Below are 27,173 nucleotides of genomic sequence, written 5' to 3' on the forward strand. Positions count from 1 at the left end.
GACACCCTCTCCCCTGACTCTCAGTCTGAAGAAGGGTCCCGACCCGAAACGTCACCTATTCCTTCTCTTAAGAGATGCTGCCTGACCCGCTGAGTTACTCTTGCACTTTGCATCTATCTCCATGCACACGGCCATGCTGACTATCCCTGATCAAACACAGGTTGATCCAATCCATCCTTCAGCATCCTCTCCTGTAACTTTCCCACCACAGATAGACACAAAATGCTGGAGTAACTCAGCAGGTTAGGCAGCATCTCTGGAGATGTAGAGGTTAGCTGAGGGAAGGTGACAAGGAGGCGTACAATCAGTAGAATTGTTCATCTTCGGTGTGTAACCAGCATCTGCAATTCCTTCCTACACATTTCTACCACAGATGTCAAGCCCCTGATCCACCACAGCTGCTTGTACATCCCACCATTCAGCATGCGTAGGAAGGAACTGCAGATGCTGGTTTAAATAGAAGATAGACACAAAATGCTGGAGTAACTCAGTGAGACAGGCAGCATCTCTGGAGAAAAGGGCCGAGGGATCCAGTGTAGTTTAGAGATACAGCACAGAAACAGGCCCTTCTGCCCACGTCCATGCCGACCATCGATCGCCCATTCACACCCTAGTTCTATGTTATCCAGCTTTCTCATTCACTCCCCACACACTAGGGGACAATTTACAGAGGGCCAACTAACCTACAAAGCCGCGCGACTTTGGGATGTGGGACGAAACTGGAGCAAATCCACGTGGTCACAAGGAGAACATGCAAACTCCACACGGACAGCACCCGAGGTCAGGATCGAACCCAGGTCTGGTGCGGTGAGGCAGCTGCTCTACCAGCTGCGCCACTGTGATGCCCATCAGTGGTTTAAGATCAGCACAATAAATATATTTGAGAAAGACTGCAAAGAAAGAAACATAGATCTATAAACTATGGTAGGAAAGTTACTGGCGAGGATACTGAAGGATTAGATGGACATGCATTTGTAGTTGACTACAGAGAGTCAGCTTGGTGTTGTGCATGGGAGATCATGTCTCATAAATTTGATTGAGTTTTTAAATGAGGCTGACGGCTGATCTTATAACGGTGTATAAAATCATGAAAGGAATAGATAGGGTGAATGCACAGCCTTTTTGCTGGGTTAGGGGAATCAAGAACTGAGGGCATTGGTTTAAGTTGAGAAGGGAAAGATTTAATGGGAACTTGAGGGGCAGCTTTTTCACTCCAATTGGTCGATAAATGGAACAAGCTGCCAGAGGAAGTAATTGAAGCAGGTGTCATTTAAAAGACACTTGGACAGGTAAATGGATAGAAAAGATTTAAAGGGATCTGGGCCAAACACGGGCAATTGGGACTGGCTTAGAAGGTGCATCTTGGTCGGCATGGTTGAGTTGGGCCGAAGAGTCTCTTTCCATGCTGTATGACTCCATGATTCACTGGAATTTAAAAGGATGAGAGGGGATCTTATAGAAACATATTAAATTATTTAGGGATTGGACACGCTAGATGCAGGAAATATGTACCCGATGTTTGGGGAGTCCAGAACCAGGGGCCACAGTTTAAGAATAAGGGGTAGGCCATTTAGGACTGAGATGAAGAAAAACCTTTTCACACAGAGAGTTGTGGAATTCTCTGCCATAGAAGGCAGTGGAGGCCGATTCACTGGATGCATTCAAAAGAGAGTTAGATAGTGCTCTTAAGGCTAGTGGAATAAAGGGATATGGGGAGAAGGCAGGAACGGGGTACTGATTGTGGATGATCAGCCATGATCACATTGAATGGCGGTGTATCGAAGGGCCGAATGGCCTGCTCTTATTGTCTATGTATGATCGTCTATATATCTATATACTAAAACTCTAGTTTGTTTGTTTGTTTGTTCCTGAACTATAGCCAAAACGGTACACGATAGCGCGACAATTTTAGGCCCACCTTACTCACCGTCGTGCCTTTGGTGCTAATGGAAGAAATTTCATTGAAATCGGTCTTATTTTTTTAAGTTATTCATATTTTAAAGTTTAAATCAATCTCCTGGGGAGGGAGGGAGGGAGAGAGTGGGGAGGAGGGAGGATAAGAGGGGTTGAGGGAGGGAGGGGGGAGAAAGGGGAGGAGGGAGGAGAGGGTGTTGCACCAATGCAGGAGAGGTTTGGGCCCAACGGGTCCACTTGGTCTAGTCAGAGAATAAATAAGACCATAGGATGTCCCTTTAACTTTGAAAATACTCAGATACTCAGGAGATTACTTGATTGCAGATACTTTTCTTACAGTAGACTAATACTTTTTGGAAATGCTAATAATTTGTCTTTCTCTGTTAATTGATTCTGAGTTGCTGACCTGGTGACGTGGCAGTTGTCAGTTTCTTTTCCCACTACTAAGGGTATGGTAAACGTAAAGAGAGCCCTATTTTTCCAGATGCTCTCGAATGTGAAACACATTTCTTTTAGTTTAGTAATATATATTTTCCTGTTGCAGAAAAGCAGATACTAACGCGAGATTAATTGATAACTACTGTTCCAGTGCAGCTCAGTGTAGAATTGCTCTTCACATTTGTCCTTGGACTCTGTTTCTGATTGCACCATTTTTTAACAAATTCAGATCATAGCCATAGGTGCCCATTTTTGGGGGGGGAATTATTCTTTAATTTCCCTTTATCAACCCCCCCCCCCTCACCTATATCCATCTATTCATTGCCAGACTTTGTCCCACTCACATCTAATTTTGAGCTTTCTCCCCATTACCACAATCAGGCTGAAGATTGGTCCTGACCTGAAACATCGCCTATCATAGGGTGGCTAATGTAACCCCACTTTTTAAGAAAGGAGGAAGAGAGAAAACAGGCAATTATAGACCAGTTAGCCTGACATCAGTAGTGGGCAGATGCTTATTAAAGATGTAATAGCAGCGGATTTGGAAGGCAGTGACAGGATCTGTCAAAGTCAGCATGGATTTAAGAAGGGGAAATCATGCTTGACTAATCTTCTGGAAATTTTTTGAGGATGTAACAAGTAGAAATGGATAAGGGAGAGCCAATGGATGTGGTGCACCTGGATTTTCAAAAAGCCTTTGACAACGTCCCACACAAGAGATTAGTGAGCAAAATTAGACCAGTTGGTATTGGGGGTAGGGTATTGACATGGATTGAGAACTGGTTGGCAGAGAGGAAGCAAAGAATAGGAATTAATGGGTCTTTTTCAGAATGACAGGCAGTGACTAGTGGGGTGCCGCAAGGCTCAGTGCTGGGATCCCAGTTACTTACAATATATATTAATGATTTAGACAAAGGAATTAAATGTAACATTTCCAACTTTGCGGATGACACAAAGCTGGGTGGCAGTGTGAGCTGCGATGAAGATGCTATGAGGCTGCAGGGTGACTTGGATAGGTTGGATGAGTGGGCAGATGCATGGCAGAGGCAGTATAATGTGGATAAATGTGAGGTTTTCCACTGGTGGCAGAACAAGAAGGCAGATTATTATCTGAATGGTGTCAGATTAGGAAAAGGGGAGATGCAACGAGACTAGGTGTCCTTGTACATCAGTCACTGAAAGTAAGCATGCAGGTACAGCAGGCAGTGAAGAAAGCAAATGGCATGTTGGCCTTCATAGCGAGAGGTTTTGAGTATAGGAGCAAGCAGGTCCTCCTGCAGTTGTACAGGGCCCTGGTGAGACGGCACCTGGAGTATTGTGTGCAGTTTTGGTATACTAATTTGAGGAAGGACATTCTTGCTATTGAGTGAGTGCAGTGCAGGTTCACCAGGTTAATTCCCGGGATGGCGGGACTGACATATGATGAAAGAATGGATTGAATGGGCTTATATTCACTGGAATTTAGAAGGATGAGAGGAGATCGTATAGAAACATATAAAATTCTTAAGGGATTGGAGAGGTTAGGAAAAATGTCCCCGATGTTGGGGGAGTCCAGAACCAGGGGTCACAGTTTAAGAAAAATGGGTCGGCCATTTTGGACTGAGATGAGAAAAAACCTTTTCACCCAGAGAGTTGTGAATCTGTGGAATTCTCTGCCACAGAAGGCAGTGGAGGCCAATTCACTGGATGCATTCAAGAGAGAGTTAGATATAGCTCTTGGGGCTGACGGAATCAAGGCATATGGAGAAAAAGCAGGAACAGGGTAATGATCCTGGATGATCAGCCATGATCATATTGAAACGCGATGCTGGCTCGAAGGGCCGAATGGTCTATTCCTGCACCTACTTTCTATGTTTCTATCCATGCTCTCCAGAGATGCTGCCTGGCCTGCTGAATTATTATAGCACAGTGCCTTTTTTTTGGAAAGCAGCATCTGCAGTTCCTTGTGTCTACATGACAATATCGGTTATGTAATAAACATTGACCAATCCAATTGGTTAATTCCAACATTTTTTTCTATATTCTTTTATATTTGAGCTTTCTGGAATGGAGTTGGAAACCTTTTGAGTCAGGGGCAAGAATATGGTAACTGAGCCACAGCTGATTTCTGGTTGATCATATGGAGAATTATTGAAACTGTGATTTGTTTAGTTTATTATCATCACGTGTACCAAGGTACAGTGAAAAGTGCTTTTGTTGCATGCTACGCAGTCACCGAAAAGACTAGACAAGCCATCCACAGTGTACAGATAGAGGAGAAATGAAGTTTGATCTCAGTGTGGCAATCAAACCTTTTGACTCCCACAAAGCAAACACTCAAATTGAATAATGTCCATGAACGCTGAAAAACTCCAACGGTAGAGAAGCAAAAAACGTACCAAAATAAGAATTCATGTGGACTAATATCAGGAGGTGGCTGTAAAATTCATCGCAATATAGATATATCATCATCATCATCCTGGAAAGACATGTTGCATTACCCCACCCACTCCCCTAACTTCAACCTTGCAATTTGCTTGGATGTGCCTTGGGAAATGCTTGGTTACTTGCCACCAGACCCAAGGCACCAGGGATTGTGGTAACTATTCACAATTTGAAACTGAAAGATAATTAAGATCATTGCAGAAGCAACAGGTGCTGACAACCTTTGTTCACATCTTTCTGGAGGTGATGTGACTATGAGACTGTCATTAAAGACCCCCTCTGAGGCTCTTAATGAGGAGAAGTTCGCAGAAGCAAAGGAACTGAGGTAAATGAATACATCTGAATTACTAAAGAGGAGGTGCTAGCAGTCTTGAGGGATATTACGGTGGATAAATCACCAGGGGTTGAAGTGTACCTTCGGACATTGTGAAAGATTTAACTGCAGCACTGCAGACAATTATGAATTTTCTGTGCTGCCACTTTGAATCACCTGGCATGCAGATAATGGGCCATGTACTGGTAAATGGGATGGCTGCTGTTTGTAATGTATATAAATAACCTGGATGAGAATGCAGGGGGAATAAGTAGGTTTGCAGTTGGCACCAAAACTCGTGGATTCATAGATAGTGAAGAATGTTGTCTAAGGATATAGCAGGACAGAGATCAGCTGGGAAAGTGGACAGAACAATGGCAGGGCGAATGCAGGTCATGGATTTTGGGAAGTCAAATTCTGGTAGGATATGTGGAATAGTTGGCAGGGATTGTAGGAATAGTTGAAGAACAGGGGCACCACAGAGTGCGTCCATAGTTCACTGAAAGTGGTGTCACAGGTGGACAGGATATTGATGAAGCCATCTGCAAAGGTTATTGACCTGAAAATGAATCAATTTCTCGCTAATTGGACTGAAGGTTTCTTGAGGGTTTTTTTGTTTATATTTGAGAACTCCAGCAACTGAAAAAAATTGCTACTCAATAAAAATAGTACAAACAATGAGCTTAATAGGCTTTATCTTTAAAAATGTGAAGCCAGTGCTTACTAATGCACCCAGAAAGCTTCTGTACAATCACTGATGATTCTGCCATCTGTATAAGGAATGTTTCTTTAAAAATCATGCAGGGAATTATGAAAGCATAAAGCCAATAAAAACATAGCAGAAAGCTGGGAGTGTCACAGATAGGAAGTGTGTGCGAACGGATAATACAGATATTCAATTTTATTCTTTTATTCAGTCCGAGAAACAACGGTAAAGTCTGCTTCTGAACCTCCAATGTGTCAACAGCCATATGAACGTACAGCTTTATCCCAGACACTACTTTCAAAGCGATCCCAGAACCTTCAGCCAATCTCGCCTGCAATGATGCCTCCAACCTCGCAATTGTTACCTACGCAGATGTTTAAATCATCAAAGTCAGAGATTGATCTTTTATCACAAGAAAAAACACTACCTTTTGATGCAGACCAAGATCCTGTTTTGGCAGATCTCTGTAGACCACTACATTGTAAATTGTGCAATGTCTCTCTCAATTCAACGCAGCAAGCACAGGCACACTACCAGGTAAGTGGGCCAACAATGAATTAAATGTGCATCTGTGAATACAATGATACTCTGTTCTTCTCTTCTTGCGTTTGAGGCAGCAGAAGTTATGAAGCTTCTTCTGCTTCTGCTGTCCTTGTTTGTTGTCGTTCGCCTGACTGAGATCAGTTGACAGGGCTCACCACGGGGAGGTCGACTACGTGAGCCCCAATACTCTGTTGAACTATTGAAATGACCAGGAAATCGTTTTGCAGAACACCTTCGCTCAGCCCATGTGAACCAACCCGATCTCCCAGTTGCTGGACACTTTAATTCTCCTTCCCATTCCTATACAGACCTTTCTGTCCTCGGTCTCCTCCATTGTCAGAGTGAAGCTAAACGCAAATTGGAGGAACAACATCTCATATTTCGCTTGGGCAGTTTACAGCCCAGTTGTATGAATATTGATTTCTCTCACTTCAGGTAGCCCCGGCATTTCCCCTCTCTCTATCCCTCCCCCAACCAAGTTGCACCAGCTTCTCATTTTCACCCTACAAGCAGCTTACAATGGCCTGTTTCCTTTATCATCGTTACTTTTTTGCATATCTTTCATTCATTGTTCTTTATCTCTCGACATCACCATCTATATCTCTCGTTTCCCTTATCCCTAACTAGTCTGAAGAAGGGTCTTGACCCGAAACGTCACCCATTCCTTCTCTCCAGAGATGTTGCCTGTCCCGCTGAGTTACTCCAGCTTTTTGTGTCTACGGGGTCATTTTATTTCCTTACAAGAAGAGAGAGCAGCTGGAGAATATCAGCAGACCGGGCAACATCTGCGGGGGGGGGAATGGACTGTCGATGTTTCGGGACGGGACCCTTCACCTAGACTGAAAGAGTAGAGGGTAAGATGGCGGGAGTGGGGAAAGAGTTAGCAGGGGACAGATGGATATCGGTAGGGAGGGGTTGATGGCAGTGAAGTCAGGTGAGGGAGGCAGGGAGGTGGAGGTAGCAGGCAGGGTAATAAGTGAACAAAAGGCTGCAGATTCTGCAATCTGATGGGAAAGGGTGATGAAGAATGGAACTAGATCAGGGGTGATGGCTGGTGGGAACAACAGCGACAGGACGGGTGGAGCTTTTCTCTTTCACCGTGAAGCAAAGGTATAGTTAATGATCGAACAAAAGATCTACTTCATTCATATTAAAATAAAAAGCTTTTATTTTCATAATACTTTGACTTTATATTCGGCCAGATTCTTGTACAATTAACAGTGATGCTAATGTCAATGACTGATGTGAAAGTAAATAGAGGAGCAATTTTTGGTGATTGCATATGCACAGTTACATCAGAAAATTAATGCAAAATTCATCTGCTCTTGCCCGAGCTGTGCCTTGCTATCATTTCAGCAGCAAACCTGATATTGGAGTATATTAAAAGTGAGGAGGTAATTAATGTAAAGAAGTTACTGGTATTAAATGCCAGCTGCGGAATCTCTTTCCTTCAAGTTTTGGTTATTTTCAAACATTTAATGACCATAGTTTTACATTTTCTGCAACTATTCAATCCCTGATTCCCACATTATTTCCCTGCTGCTACCTGCATGTGTGTGGACACAAAATGCTGGAGTAACTCAGCATCTCGGGAGAAAAGGAATGGGTGACGTTTCGGGTCGAGACCCCTGCTTCAGACTGAAGAAGGGTCTCTTGACCTGAAACGTCACCCATTCCTTCTCTCCCGAGATGCTGCCTAACCCGCTGAGTTACTCCAGCATTTTGTGTCTACCTTTGATTTAAACCAGCATCTGCAGTTTTTTTCCAACCTGCATGTGTGTGTTGATTTTGACCACACACATGCGCAACCCCATTCAATTGGTATTTTATTGAGTGACGGTGAAGAGTGGAGCATATTGAAAGACACAAAAATGAGAGGGAAGAGATCAGTTTAGAGCAGTGGAGGGAGTACAGCACGGTAAAATGAAGATGAGGAGTGGAGTGAGTGGGTTAGGGAGGAGAAGGAGATAGAGGAAATAAAAGGAGAGTAAATGGGGCGGAACGGTGGTGCAGCAGCAGAGTTGCTTCCTCACAGCGCCAGAGACCCGGGTTTGATCCTGACCACTGGTGCTATCTGTACGGAGTTTGTACGTTCCCCCTGTAACCGCGTGAGTTTTCTCTGGGTGCTCCAACACACTCCAAAGACGTGCAGATTTATAGGTAAATAGGCTTCTGTAAATTGCCCCTAGTTTGTCGGATGCAAAATGACAAAAACATACAATTAGTATACGGGTGATCATTGGTCAGCACAGACTCAGTGGGCCGAAGGGCCTGTTTCCCCGCTCTATCTCAAAACTCTAAACTAAACTGGAGATAAATGAATTAGAATCCCTAGATACCAGTGGGTTTAGAGAAGCAAATATATAATAACGTAAGTACTGAAGGCTTCTGTTTGAATTCACATGAATGTCAAATAGCTTCCATGTGAAGAATCACTTTATTCTGTTGCATGGCAACTTGACAGAAGCTGAGATAGCATCCACACTCAGCCACGTTCACATTTCCCCCAGAGCAGTGCACCCTGCATTTTAATGATAAAAGTAGAAAATGCTGGAAAGAGAAATACTCATTATACAAGGCAGCAATTGTGGAGTATCAAGCAAAGTTGAACGACTGTTTAAACAGCAGTCAGGACAAAGGATAATTGATGTGACAGTTATTTTTGCCTTAGTTTATCTTGATCACATTTATCTGTAAGAAAATTAGAGGAAGACCTCAGGAGAAAATAAATTTGCTAATAAACAGAGAATCGGACTAGAAGTAAAGATAGATTATTAAGCTCAATGAACAAAGGTGAGAAAGATGTGTGCATATACAGCTAGTATTGAAAATACTCTCTCTTGCATATTATCCCATCTGCAGAATGTATATTTTCTCTCTATCCCAGTCATGTGTAAATAATGTTTATTTTAGGGGAAAAACCACTCGAAGAAACTTCGTAATTATTATGCTGGGCATCAGTGTGTGTCTGCTTCCAAAATGACTAATCCTGTAGATCAGCCACCAACACAGCCTCATCCTCCAGCAGCCCAGGTATTGTAAATGTATGTTGATATTGAAGAAATGTCTGAAAATTACAACTCGGGTTTTCTGGAAGGAGCATAACTCATTTAGCATTATGGTTGAATTTGATACATTAAATAATGTTTTGTTTGTATAGTTATTTTCTCAGCATCTACGGTACTTATTTATAACACGTTTCATGTGCTCCTGTGTAAATTCCCCACCATTGTAGAGCCGATGCAACAGTGGGTGTTTAAATTATCTGCCATATTTTGGGATTTTGAGTATGATGGTGAGTGGCAAAAACAGAACAACATTCCTATTTACCTTGCACTAACGGTTGAAGTCCACTATTTTATGCACTCAGTAATATACGTTCTCAAGTAAAATTAGATCACCAGAGGAAACATAATCTATATTTTGAAAATGTTGGTTAAGACATTTCGTTCTTCAAATATCATCATGGAATCTTGGAAGTGCTGAACCTTTTTAAAGTTCATCTTTATACCAGTGGTCTTTTTGCCACTCTTAATGGACAAATTGAATTCAATTACCTGAAATGTTGGCCTTGATTTTAGCATCCCATTGGATTAGGTGAGGCAAGGAATCAAAATGCTAATAATCGAAATCAAGCTGTAATCTAATGTGTTTGCAGAAGTCTTTACATGTTTGCTGACAGCTTAGGCTCTCCAAAAAGCTCCTGCTAAGTGATGGACCAACATACGTAAGATGCATCTTTTGCTGCTGAGCTGCTTTTGTCTGATCTGATGCTTTAGATTAAATAGGGCAGTATTTCAATCCTTGCTTTATGACAGAGGTTCACCTGCACCTCCTCCAACCTCATCTACTGTATCCGTTGTTCAAGATGTGGATTCTTGTACATCAGTGAGACCAAACGTAGACTGGGTGACCGTTTTGCAGAACACCTTCACGTAGCCCGCCTGAACCTACCTGATCCCCCACTTTAATTCTCCTTCCCATTCCTACACAGATCTTTCAGTCCTGAGTCTCCTCCATTGTCAGAGTGAGGCTAAATGCAAATTGGAGGAACAGCATCTTATATTTCACTTGGGCAGATTACAGCCTGGTGGTATGAATATTAGAAACATAGAAACATAGAAAATAGGTGTAGGAGTAGGCCATTCGGCCCTTCGAGCCTGCACCGCCATTCAATATGATCATGGCTGATCATCCAGCTCAGTAACCTGTACCTGCGTTCTCTCCATACCCCCTGATCCCTTTAGCCATAAGGGCCACATCTAACTCCCTCTTAAATCTTGCCAATGAACTGGCCTCAACTACCTTCTGTGGCAGAGAATGCCACAGACTCACCACTCTCTGATATTGATTTCTCTCACTTCAGGTAGCCCCAGCATTCCCTCTCTCTCTATCCCTCCCCCACACAAGTCGCACCAGCTTCTCGTTATCACCCTACAAACAGCTAACAATGGCATGTTTCCTTTATCATCATGACTTTTTTTGCATATCTTTTATTCATTGTTCTTTATCTCTCCATATCATTGTCCATATCTCTCGTTTCCCTTATCCTTAACCAGTCTGAAGAAGGGTCTCGACCCGAAACGTCACCCATTCCTTCTCCAGAGATGCTGCCTATCCCGCTGAGTTACTCCAACTTTTTGTGTCTATCTTGCTTTATGATCTTCCGGTTGTTTTCTTTGGAATATAACAACGTCTGAAATATTCAGCACTTCCGTGGAATTCACCATCCACAGATCCATTTATATACAGTGCATTCAGAAAGTATTCAGACCTCTTCGCTTTTTCCACATTTTCTTATGGTGCAGCCTTATTTTAAAATGGATTAAAAATTTTTTTTATCATCAATCTACACACAATACCCCATAATAAAAAAAGGGAAAACAGTTGTTTAGAAATTTTTGCAAAGTAATTAAAAAGAAATAACTGAAATATCACATTTAGATAAGTATTCAGACCCTTTAACTCAGTACTTTGTTGAAGCACCTTTGACAGCGATTACAGCCTCAAGTCTTCTTGGGTATGACGCTATAAGCTTGGCACACCTGTATTTGGGTAATTTCTCCCATTCTTCTCTGCAGATCCTCTCAAACTCTGTCAGGTTGGATGGAGAGCATCGATGCACAGCTATTTCCAGGTCCTTCCAGAGATGTTCGATCAGGTTCAAGTCCGGACTCTGGCTGGGCCACTCATGGACATTCACAGACTTGTCACACAGCCACTCCTGTGTTGTCTTGGCTGTGTGCATAGGGTCATTGTCCTGTTGGAAGGTGAACCTCCGCCCCAGTCTGAGGTCCAGAATGCTCTGGAGCAGGTTTTCATCATAGATCTCTGTATTTTGCTCCGTTCATCTTTCCCTCGATCCTGACCAAGGCCCTTCTCCTCCGATTGCTCAGTTTGGCCGGGCGGCCAGCTGTATGAAGTCCTGGTGGTTCCAAAGTTCTTCCATTTAAGAGTGACCGAGGCCACTGTGCTCTTCAAGACCTGCAATGCTGCAGAAATTGTTTTATACCCTTCCCCAGATCTGTGTCTCGACACAATCCTGTCTCTGAGGTCTACGGACAATTCCTTCGTCTTCGTGGCTTGGTTTTTGCTCTGACATGCACTGTCAACTGTGGGACCTTGTATAGACAGGTATGTGCCTTTCCAAATCATGTCCAATCAATTTAATTTACCACTGGTGGACTCCAATCAAGTTGTAGAAACATCTCAAGGATAATCAATGGTAACAGGATGAACCCAAGCTCAATTTTGAGTGTCACAGCAAAGGGTCTGAATACTTATGTAAATTTAATATTTCAGTTATTTCTTTTTAATTACTTAGCAAAAATTTCTAAACACCTGGTTTCGCTTCTTCATTTTGGGGTATTGTGTGTAGATTGATGATTAAAAAAAAAAAATCTAATCCATTTTTAAATAAGACTGTAACGTAACAAAATGTGGAAAAAAAGAAGGGGTCTGAATATTTTCTGAATGCATTGTACATTGATTGTGAATTTCTAAAAGGTTTTCTGATGCTATATAATTCAAGCAAAAAAAGCATCAATCAAATAGTAGATCCCCAAATGACTTGACATCATCCAATCATGAGAAAGCCCAGTCCCTTTGTTTAATTTTACAATGTTATTGTCATAATAGCTAACCAACTTTTATTTTCACTTAAATTGCTGAAAATGTATGACATAGCAGGATTTATTCACAAAATGCTGGAGTAACTCAGCAGGTCAGGCAGCATCTCGGGAGAGAAGGAATGGGTGACGTTTCGGGTCGAGACCCTTCTTCAGACTGATGTCAGGGGGGCGGGACAAAGGACGGATATAGGTGGAGACAGGAAGATAGAGGGAGATCTGGGAAGGAGGGGGGAAGGGAGGGACAGAGGAGCTATCTAAAGTTGGGGAAGTCGATGTTCATACCACCGGGCTGCAAACTGCCCAGGCGAAATATGAGGTGCTGCTCCTCCAACTTCCGGCAGGCCTCACTATGGCACTGGAGGAGGCCCATGACAGAAAGGTCAGACTGGGAATGGGAGGGGGAGTTAAAGTGCTCGGCCACCGGGAGATCAGTTTTGTTAATGCGGACCGAGCGCAGGTGTTCAGCGAAGCGATCGCCGAGCCTGCACTTGGTTTTGCCGATGTAAATAAGTTGACATCTAGAGCAGCGGATGCAATAGATGAGGTTGGAGGAGGTGCAGGTGAACCTTTGTCTCACCTGGAAAGACTGTTTGGGTCCTTGGATGGAGTTGAGGGGGGAGGTAAAGGGACAGGTGTTGCATCTCGTGCGGTTGCAGGGGAAAGTGCCCGGGGTTGGGGTGGTTTGGGTAGGAAGGGACGAGTGGACCAGGGAGTTACGGAGGGAACGGTCTCTGCGGAACGCAGAGAGGGGAGGGGATGGGAAGATATGGCCAGTGGTGGGGTCCCGTTGTAGGTGACGGAAATGTTGGTGGATGATATGTTGGATCCGTTGGATGGTGGGGTGGAAGGTGAGAACGAGGGGGATTCTGTCCTTGTTGCGAGTGGGGGGAGGGGGAGCAAGAGTGGAGCTGCGGGATGTAGAAGAGACCCTAGTGAGAGCCTCATCTATAATGGCGGAGGGGAAGCCCCGTTTTCTGAAGAACGAGGACATCTCGGAAGCCCTAGTGTGAAACATCTCATCCCGGGCGCAGATGCGGCGTAGACGGAGGAATTGGGAGTAGGGGATAGACTTTTTGCAGGGGACCGGGTGGGAAGAAGTGTAGTCCAGATAGCTGTGCGAGTCGGTGGGTTTATAGTAAAGCAGGTGACATAGCAGGAAGCCTTTTGCATGGGACAAATGAAGACTAGCAAATAGATAAAAATCTGGAAGTTCTTGAGTCAGATGAAAAGCCATTGACCTGAAATATCATTTCAGTTTCTCCCTCCACAAATGCTTTCTGAGTATTTCCACCATTTTGTGGGTGTTTTTTTTAGATTCCAGTATCTGCAGGGTTTTTTTTGCTTTTAGGAGATTTAGATTGCCACTGATGAACCTGGCTAGTTTTTGACTAGCTGGTCTGCCTTACCCCTTTTAAACAATGATACTGTACAAGCAGCCTCCATCATCCAACCTGCCATCAATCATTGGAACAATGCCCTCTTAGGAAAGTTCTGCCATCTGATCTTCCCCCAAGTATACATTGCACAGACCAGTATTCCACAACACTTTGTTTCCTGCCGTTGGATCAAGCCTCAAATTTATTTCACACACTACTAATTGTATTCTCTGCCAGGAAAGGTAAAATCTCTTAAATTTGCATTCCTGGGATATTAAACTGGGCCATAGATTATCGTGTCAAAAGCATTTTCCACATTCAGTAACACTGTCAAAAGTACTCTTGTGGGTTCAGAGTATGAATTTTAATAATAAATGCTGTTCTGGTAGTAAAATCGTTACTTTACGCCAATCAAACAATAAAGAAAATCAGTGTTTCATGTAATATTACTACAATGTGTGATTCAAATTCTAAACAAGCATTTTAGCTACAAATGAGCTTGGTATTTATTGATAACGTAGAATGAAATAGCCCAGTCTGGCCACGTGGATAGACACAAATAACCCAGAAGCCACGTGGATAGACACAAAGTGCTGAAATAACTCAGTGGGTCAGGCAGCATCCCTGTAGAGAAAGGATAGATGAAGTTTTGGGTCGGAACCCTTCTTCAGATTCCAACGAAACGTCACTCATGCTTTTTCTCCCGAGATGCTGCCTGACATGCTGAATTACTCAAACATATTGTGTCTTTCTTCAGTATAAGCCGGCATCTGCAGTTCCTTTTTACACAAGAAGCCACGTGGAGTGGTTTTTAATCCAGTCTATCAGGGTTGTTGTACGAGCCAAAATATGATGTCTTCCAAAATGGCTGTAAATTAACACTATAGTGTATTCACAGTATCTACAGAAATTATTTTTTTAAAGTTAGAATACTTAAATGTTGCTTTTTTTTGTCATTATTACCTGTACTATGTGAGGGTTAAATATAGTGGCTTGTTATCTTGTTGACTAGAAGCTCTATAGGACACAATAGTAATTGGCCTCCTTTTTATTCATTATTTATGAGTCTTATTTTCCACTCAGTCAGGGTCCTCTAAGACGGCAAGTCGTGTGATTCTAGCCACAGCAAATGATTACTGCAAACTCTGTGATGCCTCTTTTAGTTCCCCTGCTGTGGCGCAAGCGCACTATCAAGGGAAGAACCACGCCAAGAGACTGCGGCTGGCAGAGGCTCAGAAAATCAATGCTCTCTCGTACGTATGCTAAGAACTCCATTACACATTTTTTCAGCAAAAGTATGATAATTCTGATAATGTGAATGGATGTTTTAATTCTAAACAAAAACCTAATTAAACTTTGTTTCAATGATAGGTTTCTAAATATCAGTTGCTTCTTTTAGGGTCCACAGTCAAAGATGATTATTCCTCCATGTGTTCATCCTCTATATATCTTAGGAAAGGCCGTTACCCAACCTGCTACTAATCATTGGAACTGTGCCCTGGTAGGAAAGTTTTGTCATCTGATCTTCCCCCAAGAATGCTTAGCACAGACCTGTATTCCACAACTCCTTTTCTTCTTCCACTGCTGGCAGCAACAATTGAATAGGACAAAAAATAAAATAATAAAATATTTTCTCGTTTATTTTTTGCTGTTTCCTATTTCTGAAGCTTTGGTTTAAATCTCATGTTGGATATTTGTTTGTTTTTTTCCACACTGTATACAGGCTAACTTCTCATACTTAGCAATCAGCCTTCTTCCTTAAAGTTAGGAGGAGCTTTTAATCATAATTTGTCTCACAAAAGAATATCTGTATTATTTGAAGAGATGCATTGGTAATTAATAGCCGAGAGCACATTTAGATATATTTTTTGTTTTATAGAAGAGCTTGATCTTGGGATAGGCACTTCTTCTTCTTCTTCTTCTTCTTCTGTCGTATGTCTTTTAGACCTGCAGCTCCGTTGAGGCGAGCCAGGCCAAGGTGTCATCGTCCAGATCCCCCTCCCCTCGAAGAGATCCCCCTCCCCTCCCCCCACTCACTATCAACAACACCACAGTCACATCTGTTGAGTCATTTAAATTCCTTGGAACCATCATCTCCAGGGACCTTAAATGGGGGCCACCATCGACTCCACAGGCCCAACAGAGGATGTACTTCCTGCGGCAACTGAAGAAACACAATCTGCCACAGGCAATGATGGCCCAATTCTATACTGCTATCATTGAGCTATCATTGAATCCATCCTCACCTTCTCCATCATGGTCTGGTTTGGCTCAGCCACCAAGCACGACATCCGGAGGCTGCAACGGATCGTTCGCACAGCTGAGAAGGTTGTTGGCTATAACCTTTCCCCCATTGACGAACTGTACACTGCAAGGGCCAGGAAGCGAGTGGGCAAGATCATCTCTGACCCCTCTCACCCTGGCCACAAACTCTTCGAAGCACTTCCCTCTGGAAGGCGACTCCGGACTGTCAAAGCAGCCACAGCCAGACATAAAAACAGCTTTTTTTCCACGAGTGATAGTTCTACTCAACAACCAAAGTCTGTAGTCTCTTTTTTGCTCTGGTTTGTTTTCACCCACATGTTTAGACCGTAATGGTGTATCCTTATTGTTTTGATGTGGTTATGCTTTATTTTAATTGTTAACTGTATGTTTGTGTTGTCATTTGTGAGCGGAGCACCAAGGCACATTCCTTGTATGTGCACATACTTGGCCAATAAACTTATTAATTCATTCATTCATTCATTCAAGTGCTGGAGTAACTCAGCAGTACAGGCAGCACCTCTGGGGAGAAGGAATGGGTGACGTTTTTGGTCGAGACAGTCTCAACCCGAAACGTTGCTTCACTGAGTTGCTCCAGCGTTTTGGGTCTTATCTTCGGTTTAAACCAGCATCTGCAGGGTCTGAAGAAGGGTCGCGACCTGAAATGTCACCCATTCCTTCTCTCCAGAGGTGCTGCCTGTCCTGCTGAGTTACTCCAGCATTTTGTGTCTACCTTCGATTTAAACCAACATCTGCAGTTCTTTCCTACACATCTGCAATTCCTTTCTACACAACTTGATCTTGGGACACAGGCATTTTCAGAATAATGATTGTAATGACAATAGACAATCGGTGCAGGAGTAGGCCATTCGGCCCTTCGAGCCAGCACCACCATTCAATGTGATCATGGCTGATCATTCACAATCAGTACCCCGTTCCTGCCTTCTCCCCATACCCCCTGACTCCGCTATCCTGAACAGCTCTAGTTCTCTCTTGAAGTCTGTCTGGCTGGAAAAAAACGTGGAAATAATTTAAATCTGAGGAGGCTTTTCTCTAGCTTAGGTACTGAAACCGTAATAATAAAAGAGACTAAAGAAGGAATAGTATAATGTTGTTTTTGAACATCTCCTAAAGATGGCAGAAATTAACCTCATAATGTTTAATTTACTTAGAGAAGTATCACCAAATAATTCTTTGTTTAGGAATTGTCCTTAACCTGACACTAAGAACCAAGTGTAACCAGCATCTGCAGTTCCTTCTTACACTAAGAATTGAGTTATTCAGAGAAAGAAATTGTCAATTAGAGGCCTCTACTCAATGTAAAATGTATTCTTAATATGCATTTAATTTGTACTGAGCACAATGTTTCAAAGGTTTCAAAGGACTTTTAACAATTAAGGTACAGTGATATTCGTATTACTATACAGCCATACTAAAAAAAAGCAACAAGACAGACAACTACATACAAGTTAACATAAACATCCACCACAGCGGATTCCCCAAATCCCTCACTGTGATGGAAGGCAATAAAGTCTAATCTTCTTCCCTCATTTTTCTCCCGCGGTCGGGGCAGTCGAACCATCCGCAGTCGGGGCTCGAAGCTCCCGCAGCCAGCTGTCGATGCCTCCGCGTCGGGGTGATCGAAGCTCCCGCGTCGGGGCGATCGAAGCTCCCGCGTCGGGGCGATCGAAGCTCCAAGTCCGCAGGCTCCCGCGGTTGGAGCTCCCGAAGTCGGTCTCCAGCAAAGGCCGCCAACTCCTCGATGTTAGGCCGCAGTCGAGGTAAGAGATTTTAAAAAAAGTATCCCCCCACCCCCACCCCCCCACATAAACCAAGCTAAAGAAAACACCAAAAACATACATTTAACACATACTAAAAAAACAACAGAGAAGGAAGGGACAGAGACTGTTGGCGAGACAGCCATTGCTGGCGCCACCCAATGTTCGCACAACATTGAAGATTTAAACAAGAATAGGTGACATTTTGGGTCGGAATGTTCTGACCTGAAACGTCACCTTTCTTTTCTCCAGAGATGTTGCTTGACAGGCTGAGTTACTCCAACACTTTGTGTCAATCTTCAGTGTAAACCAGCATCTGCAGTTCCTTGCTACACTTTGAAGATTTAAAAGCTGATAACAAACTGTTGGGTACTTTGTGCTGGAAGTAGACTATTTACTATTGAGATCTCTCTGCCTGTGTGACGTGCCTGGAGGCTGCTGAGTGTTTGGAATGACATCAGTTACTCCACAAGGCTTGTTTTGATATTGTGCAATTTTAATTTCACAAACGCTTCATGAATAAAATATACACCCAAACATGTCACTATTCCCGGAGCAGGCGATATCATTCCACTTGCGTATGTAAGCATGACATTGATTTTTCTTTAAGACGATCCCTTGAGAAGACAGCCTGAGAGTTTATTTTTCTTAGGCCTGTTCCCAGCCCCAGAATGTGCAAAAGCAGAGGGTGTTAAACTGTGATATTTAACTGTGTTATAAGATTATTAAGGGGTTGGACACGTTAGAGGCAGGAAACATGTTCCCAATGTTGGGGGAGTCCAGAACAAGGGGCCACAGTTTAAGAATAAGGGGTAGGCCATTTAGAACGGAGATGAGGAAAAACTTTTTCATTCAGAGTTGTAAATCTGTGGAATTCTCTGCCTCAGAAGGCAGTGGAGGCCCATTCTCTGAATGCATTCAAGAGAGAGCTAGATAGAGCTCTTAAGGATAGCGGAGTCAGGGGGTATGGGGAGAAGGCAGGAACGGGGTACTGATTGAGGATGATCAGCCATGATCACATTTAATGGCGGTGCTGGCTCAAAGGGCCGAATGGCCTCCTCCTGCACATATTGTCTATTGTCTATTATCATTCAGCCTTCGTGCCCCTACCACAACATCCCAGGACCCGGGGACTGTGTGAGAGTCCAACAAGTTTCAGACGCAGCAGAGTGCATCTTTCACTCTGCTCTGATCATCTTTCGGCAGCATTTGGTATTTGTCCCAGCGTACATCCTTGAAAATGGGTGATTTGAAACATAAACCTGTGTTACACAGTTTTTTATAGATGAACTCTGATAAAGAACTCTGCAGTTTTCTCCAGACCAATTGGTAAATACACCTTTCAGGAGTAGATGGTTAATATTCCCTTCCCCAGTTTTAATCTCCAGATAAATGAGAAAATAGCTGGGATGACTTGTACAACAACAGAGAGACCTCCTTACATCTGATCATTTTCTACAATTGAAAAGGAATGCATTTGCCACCATTCCATTTTCTACTTTGCCTTAGTTCACGCACCATGCTCTGTTCCTGCTGTCCAGCTCTTCTGAACCATGTTCTCATCACCTTCCGGGAAATCAGACCCGCCCCTGCCAGTAAACAGAGCAAAGTGTCATGTAGATCATTTGCCAAGGAATATGGCCGTGCTTTTGCTGCACCTAAACCTGGGACAAGAGGCCAGTTTGAACTATGCGCAAATACTCGGCAAACTGAAGGCCAGCAGTGGAACCAGTCAGCAATGCTGTTGATGTACAGGGAGTCTTTGACCTGAGTGCCTCCATTACCTTCACCCCTTCTGTGCTTGCACTCTTGCATGTGGGTTCCACAGAGAGCTTGATATTGTTCCTGCATGCCTCGGCGGTGGGAAAGGATGGACATTAACAACTCATCCAGAATAGATGGTGTGTCCAACTCTCCCACCTGCTGTCACATAAAACGACCGAGGGGGCGGTCAAGGAATTTGGGACCCTGGACATAGAAGGATTTGCCAATCGTTAATATGCCAGGTAGAGGGGGTGTTACTGAGACATCCCCTTTGTCAATGCTGTGTACACTGAGCCACCTCAATAAACCTTTGGGAAAAAGCGCAAACGCGCATCATCTTGGTCTGCCAAGCGGAAAGCAGATCAGAAGATGATCTTGAAGAACTCCAAAGCAAAGAGTGATGGTTGCTAGTTCTATACCTCTTGGAGTAGCTTCTCAACATGTACTCCATTGACCCATCGAAGGTGGCGAATTTCCTGTGGTTAGCACTTCCTTCTGACTATCTCACTTACTTTACCTTTTTGATGTTTGCCTTGATTATTTACTATCAATGCATTGGAGGGAGGGGGATGGGAGCATGGAGTGGCTTCATGGTTCTCCATCCTGTGTTATCTCCTTTTAAGTTTAATGTTTTCAGAGGTTATTAATTTTTCCTTCAGCTTCCAAATCTTCCTTGGGTCTCAGGTGCTAATGTGTATATTGCCTGAGCGGGAGTACTTGGAACAAACAGTAGGTCTACCTGGGATCAGGTATCTTCACACATCCAGGAAAATGGTATGTATTCAAACGTAGTCCTTAATTCAGTCTTGATTTTGGTGATGTTTTGATCAAGATGGATCACTTGAGGCAGTAACCAGCTTCTGTCCTTGTACCCACAGTGACCTGGCAAGTTTATCTTTTGGGTAGAGGTGAGTATAGGAATTCAGCTGTGGTGGTGCTTGGTTTTAGTTTAGAGATACAACGTGGAAACAGGCCCTTTTGGTCCACCGGGTCTGCGCCGACCAGCGATCCCCACACACTAACACTATCCTATACCCACTAGGGACAATTTTTTACATTTACAAAGCCAATTTACCTACATACCTGTACATCTTTGGAGTGTGGGAGGAAACCGAAGATCTCGGAGAAAACCCATGCAGGTCATGGGGAGAACGTACAAACTCCATATAGACAGCACCCGTAGCCGGGATCAAACCCAGGTCTCCGGCGCTGTAAGGCAACAACTCTACCGCTGCGCCACTGTGCCGCCCTAATTGAAATGCTGTTGAAGCTAATTATGATGAGGCCAAACTATGTATTGTTGTGGTTGGTCACTTGTAACGTTTATATAGCACCACAATTAAACACTCATTAGCCTTGGCCTCGAAATCCGAAACAGAACACAAAAAGCAGAAAATGTTCAGCTAGTCAGCTGGCACTAATGGAGAGAGAAGCTGAACTAACATTTTGGGTTGATAACCATTCACCAATTCCAATGAAAGGTTATTGATCAGAACATTTGTCTCCCACTCTCACTCCCCCTCCCTCTCTCTGTCGATGCTGATTGACTTTCTGAGTATTTAGAGCTATTTCTGTTTTGCCTCGGACTTGAATGTGAGTCCAGACCGTACAGTGACTACAATGGGCTACTTCATTTTCAAAAGATTAATAAATGGAGTAGAATAATTATAGTTATCTGCAAACTGTCCATTTGCTAACACGACAATGGAAGGGAACTCATTGATGAAGCAACGAAAGGTGATTAATTTGAGGCGTAAAGTATGTGAAATAAAAATGAGTCAGGATCTAAGACCTATACCATCTATTGGTCCTTATTCTTTCTTTGAATGACATTTATTATCAACATAGTTTTCTCATATTCTAATTGCAATCTCCACCTCTTTCCATTGTATATTTTATTATGCAATGTTACTTGGACCAAGAAGCAAAGACAATACCTCTGGTTAATCCTACCTCAAAAAAGAACTGGAATCAGTCTGTGGCCTAGTCTTTTATGATTTAGAATATTGAGGGAAGATCAGATGTTTGGCTCATGATGCCATTGAGTGTAAGACCTATCCTAGGAGCACTGTTCTATTGATTTTTGCCCACTCTTCCTGAAAAAAATAGGCATATCCTAAGGTACATGGTGGATAAACTACATATGAAGAATAAAGACCATATCAAAGGTAAATAATTTTTATTTATATTCATGTACAGCAACTGAAGGTCCAGAACATTAAAATTGATCTTCTAGTTTTCTTGCCAACTTGTAAAGTACATTGGATATAGTTATCCATAGTTATCGACGTATCGTGCTAGTTTTTACAAAATTAACAGTTCCATAATAGAAACATTGTAAACTTCTTTCAAAGTTGATTTCACTGTTGTAATAAAATGAGTCTTGCAGATTTTATAATATCACATATCAGGAGTATTAGTAGCAATGTAGTAAAAGTTTATAATATGATATAATCGAAACTCAAATGACATCAAACGTTGAATTCTAAGTGGCAGAGTAAGAGAGTTTCCCGAATGAGCTCTTGCACATTGATCCATGGTGAACTTTGCAGTTTCTAGCATTGAACCACTGTTTTTGTAACGATAAACACCAACAGGCTGTCTATATCTTGGATAAAATTTACAATCAAAAATGATAATGCATTAATACAGAATTCATTATTGTCAAAAGCATTCAGGAAATTTTGGATGCCAAGTTGTCCTCATTTTCCCAAACATTTGTGAGTGTAAGGAATAAGGTATATTTTTTAACCTGGATAGTGGAACAAATAAAATGGGGATTTAAATGTCTCTGCCTAAGTCTATGCATGAAGCTACACCACTGTGTTCATCAGTTCACAAGTTATAGGAGCAGAATTAGGCCATTCGGCCCATCGAGTCTACTCCGCCATTCAATCATGGCTGATCTGTGCCTCCTAACCCCATTCTCCTGCCTTCTCCCCATAACCCTTGATACCCGTTCTAATCAAGAATTTGTCTATCTCTGCCTTAAAAATATCCACTGACCTGGCCTCCACAGCCCTCTGTGGCAATGGGTTCCACATTGTAGTGTTCTATTTTTATTTAAATTGTATCAGAAAAGTTTTTTGATCAAATATCTCAAGATTTTGCTAAATCTCTGCCACACAATTGAACTTTCAGACTCCTCTAAAAGTGCAATTCTTTTTGCTTAGCCTTTTTGTAGATGGGTCTTCAGGATGGAATGACATCATCTTATTATGGATTCTGCCAAATTAATGGAAGGCTTTGTATTCTAACAAACCTCTGCATGCTTACTAAGTTGAGAAAACCTAGAAAGTTATGATAATTCTTGCAACATCTTAAAGATCTTATACACTGGTTGCTGATTTCATTTCATGAAGGTGCCACATTTGACTTTTTAAACTGTGCTCCATTAACCAATCTCATAGAAACATAGAAAATAGGTGCAGGAGTGGGCCATTTGGGCCTTCAAGCCAGCACCGCCATTCAATATGATCATGGCTGATCATTCAGAATCAGTACCCCGTTCCTGCTTTCTCCCCATATCCCCTGATTCCATTAGCCCTAAGAGCTATCTCCAACTCTCTCTTGAATACATCAAGTGAATTGGCCTCCACTGCCTTCTGTGGCAGAGAATTCCACAGATTCACAACTCTCTGGGTACAAAGCTTTTTCCTCATCTCAGTCCTAAATAACCTACCCCTTATTTTTAAACTGTGACCCCTGGTTCTGGACTCCTCCAACATTGGGAACATTTCTCAGCCTGATTACCTTTAACCATTGCCCAGGTAAGGGAAAAAACTGGCAGAGTTGTCACCAATCACTGCGCAGATGATTACGCAATGAATGTGCAGGTAGTCATGTCTGTCAACATTTGCTGTCGGAAAATAGATGAATGATGGATTGAATGGCCGGGCTGCTGTGTGAGGAAAGCTTGATTGACCATGTTTGTATCTACTGGACTTAAAAAACAGAAGCGGTGACTCCATTGAAACATATAAAACCTGAGCAGTCTTGATAAAGTTGAAGGTACCAATGGTTTTGTTGTGGAGAAAATCTAGAACCAGGATCACTGTTTAAAAATAAGAGGACATCCTTTTTAGACATATGCACATTTCAGATGAGGGATTTTTTCCTCTCAATTGTTATAAATCTGTGGAACATTATCTTCAAAGGGTCTTTGAAAAAGTTTAAGTCAGCGGTAGATATTACAGATTACAGATGGTAAAATCTGGAGTAAGAAACAAACAGCTGGAACAAATCACAAAGTGCTGGAGGAATTCAGTGGGTCAGGCCACATCTGTGTGCGGGGGAAAGGAACTGGCTGTGTTTTGGGTCAAGACTCTGCATCTGGACTGGGGTAGAAAAACCCTTGACAAGAAGGGGAGTGAAAGGTTGGTGGGCATAGGCAGCTATGTAAAGGTCATAATCAGATCAGCCACCATCTGAATGAAAGGTGGGGCAGGCTTTAGGGGGCTTGCTTTAGGGTTAGGGAAGGGTAACCCTGACCCTCATGCAACTGAACCATGCTACCAACAATGAAAGAGCCGTTTTGAACTGCTATCTACCTCATTGAACACCCTCAGACTATCTTTAATCAGACTTTATTGGACTTTATCTTGTACTAAACGTTATTCCCTTTATCATGTATCTACACCCTATGGACGGCTCGATTGTAATCATGTGTAGTCTTTCCGCTGACTGGATAGCACGGAACAAAAAGCTTTTCCCTGTACCTCGGTACACGTGACGATAAACTAAACTAAAACTAACTAACGAGGCATAAGCCTGCTCCTAATTTGTATGACATGAGATGCAAGTGGAAATCAGTGATGGCACATTACTGAAACTAGAAACTAGCGTGCAGCAGAAGGTATCTTGCTCTACGCTTGCTAAATACTGAGAAATAAATGAAATAGGCTCAAAAGTAAATTGTATGATCATTAAATATATCAATAACAGAGAATTTTAATTCAACAGAGAAGCAACCGTGCTGACAAAGAGAAGGCAAAGGAACGAAGGGAGTGCATTTAAAGTGGTGTCACATCGTCGCAATCTACATGGAGTTCAAAATACTCTTGGTATGTCATGTTTTCTGTTTGCCAAGGTGTTTAAATATTTGCCACATCATAATGCGCAACAATAAAACAAGTGTTTTATAATAAGGCAAGGGGATCACTTCCTTTTCTTCCAAGTGATCTTTTGCCCTGAGGTCAAATCTCCCCTTCCATTCATTCACTTAATACTTAAAGCTATTATCGAAAATATTTTAATGTGCACTGGTTGCATTTTGACCTTTCTGAATCAGGATGAAGAAGTGGCTCTGATAGATATGAACAAAATATGATTTCCCCAGAATTACAGGAACCTGCAATTAAATTGGTATCACCAACTAGAGAGCAGTCCTGAGCTACCATCTACATCATTGGAGACCCTTAGACTTTACTGGGCATTATCTTGCACTAAACTTTATTCCCATTATTGTGTATCTGTACACTGTGGGCGGCTTGATTGTAATTATCTATAGCCTTTCTGTTGACTGGATATCACGTAACAATTAGCTGTGCCTCGGTACACCTGACAATAAACTAAATTAGAGATGATTTGTTGTAAATAAATCTGATTAAATGACTTTTAATACTAAAGGTATCTGACGAAGGGTCTCGACCCGAAACGTCACCCATCCCTTCTCTCCAGAGATGCTGCCTGTCCCGCTGAGTTACTCCAGCATTTTGTGTCTACCTTCCTATCTGAAGACTAGTTAAGTCTGTTGATGACATAAAATAAGAAGGCAATGGATACATGGAATGATGCAAATAATCTATAAAGCCAGTTTGATTAAGTGTGCAAATGGCCGACATACATTTACATCAATGTTAAGTGCAGTGCTGAACATATTGAAAACGGAGTCTGGTATTCATCATCGAGAATTGAGCCATAACAGAAAGTTCTTGATCATAATTTGCCAAATTCCACTAAAATATGTGCATATTTAACGGCCCTATTTGGGAGCAGAAAAGACCATTTGATAATGTCTTGTATAACTGAATTGTATAATTGAAGTAGTAAACTTAAATTATAGTGTATCATTTATGATGTATCAGACCACTTTCTGTATCGAATACACTATTTCTAAAATTGATGTATACATCTGAGGGACCAAGTTATCTCTGCCCTGGTATCCTTTCAAAAATTACAAGTCAGAGTTTGAAAGGGGATTGAGGGGTAAGTATTTTACAGGGGGATGTTGGAACATGCTGCCAGCGAAGGTGTACAGTTTGGTGTATTGTCATGTGTACCGAGGTACAGTGCAAAGATTCCCGGTGTAAAATTGTAAATTTCCCCGGTGTGGGACAAATACAGGAATATATTATTCCAATGTTTGGTGATGGAATCAAGGTGATGGGATCAGATCCAATTACTACATTTAAGATGCAACCCGACAGGTAAAGCACATTAGGATGTGCTCCTAATGCAGTCAATTTACACAGAGACTTGGAAGCTGAAAGATGGCGATTCTCTGCAATCTGTTGCAGAAGAGGATCTCGTGAATGATATGATTTCACTGGAAGGTGTGAGGAACAAGCTACTCGCCGTATCTCAGTACATGTGACAGTAATAAACTACTAGATGTCCTGGGCAAAAGGGTTGGTGTGGATGTGGTGTGTCAACTGGCTCAATTCTGAGCTGTTCAACTCTATGATTCAATGACTGAGTGCTGATGCCAACTTTCCAATGGGTCCTGTTGCTGGACACCTCGTGGAATTCAACAATGGAGTGGGAAACTCCATGGGGAATCTGGTCTCAATCCTTGTGCAGGTTAGATGTGGGACAGGCCGTGCGAGTCTGCTCATTTGATTGGGTATTTGGCGAGAAGAAAGGTAGGTTACATTCTTGATATTATTTGTTTCTTTTCATGTCTTTAGTTTAATATTGTTAAATATGATTTTGAAATGTTCAATGGTTTTATTTGTTTACTTCATATGTAATAGTTTTTAAATGTTTCTGAATATAAGGGACATTCAAAGGCATTGGGAGGCCTTGTCAGGTTTGTAAGATGGTAAAATTGAAAAGATGGTATTCCCATCTGTCACATGCCTGTAAAGAAGTTACAATGACAGTTCTATCTTTAAGAAGTTGCATTAGCTTGTTCTTAGCTAAAGGATCATCTGGACAAGCAAGATGGGCCTTTGAGATCCAGAGACGATGAGTTCAGGTGTTTGTGGAGCTTGAGTGGGTAGCAGAGGGCCCCGCCCGGCACAATCTACACCACATGTCAGTAAAAATGAAGGGTGAAGGATGAAGGGATTAAAAGTACCATTAGCAAATTTGCAGATGATACAAAGCTGGGTGGTAGTGTGAACTGTGAGGAAGATGCTATGAGGTTGCAGGGTGACTTGGACAGGTTGTGTGAGTGGGCGGATGCATGGCAGATGCAGTTTAATGTGGATAAGTGTGAGGTTATCCACTTTGGTGGTAAGAATAGGAAGGCAGATTATTATCTGAATGGTGTCAAGTTAGGAAAAGGGGATGTACAACGAG

The 27,173-nt window shown here is 42.4% G+C and overlaps 1 protein-coding gene across 1 annotated transcript in view; it reads left to right on the plus strand.

The window, feature by feature from the left end:
- Window positions 1-27,173, plus strand: part of LOC144599707 (zinc finger matrin-type protein 3-like) — a 34,829-nt gene that overhangs the window by 1,608 nt on the left and 6,048 nt on the right. Inside the window, exons 2-5 of the mRNA XM_078410937.1 lie at window positions 6,007-6,332; window positions 9,252-9,371; window positions 14,929-15,098; window positions 24,612-24,712. Of these exons, the coding sequence (XP_078267063.1) occupies window positions 6,045-6,332; window positions 9,252-9,371; window positions 14,929-15,098; window positions 24,612-24,712 (679 nt within the window). The 5' untranslated portion in view covers window positions 6,007-6,044. The remainder of the gene's footprint in view (window positions 1-6,006; window positions 6,333-9,251; window positions 9,372-14,928; window positions 15,099-24,611; window positions 24,713-27,173) is intronic.

Source organism: Rhinoraja longicauda, chromosome 13 (assembly GCF_053455715.1).
Source record: "Rhinoraja longicauda isolate Sanriku21f chromosome 13, sRhiLon1.1, whole genome shotgun sequence".
Taxonomy (NCBI): domain Eukaryota; kingdom Metazoa; phylum Chordata; class Chondrichthyes; order Rajiformes; family Arhynchobatidae; genus Rhinoraja; species Rhinoraja longicauda.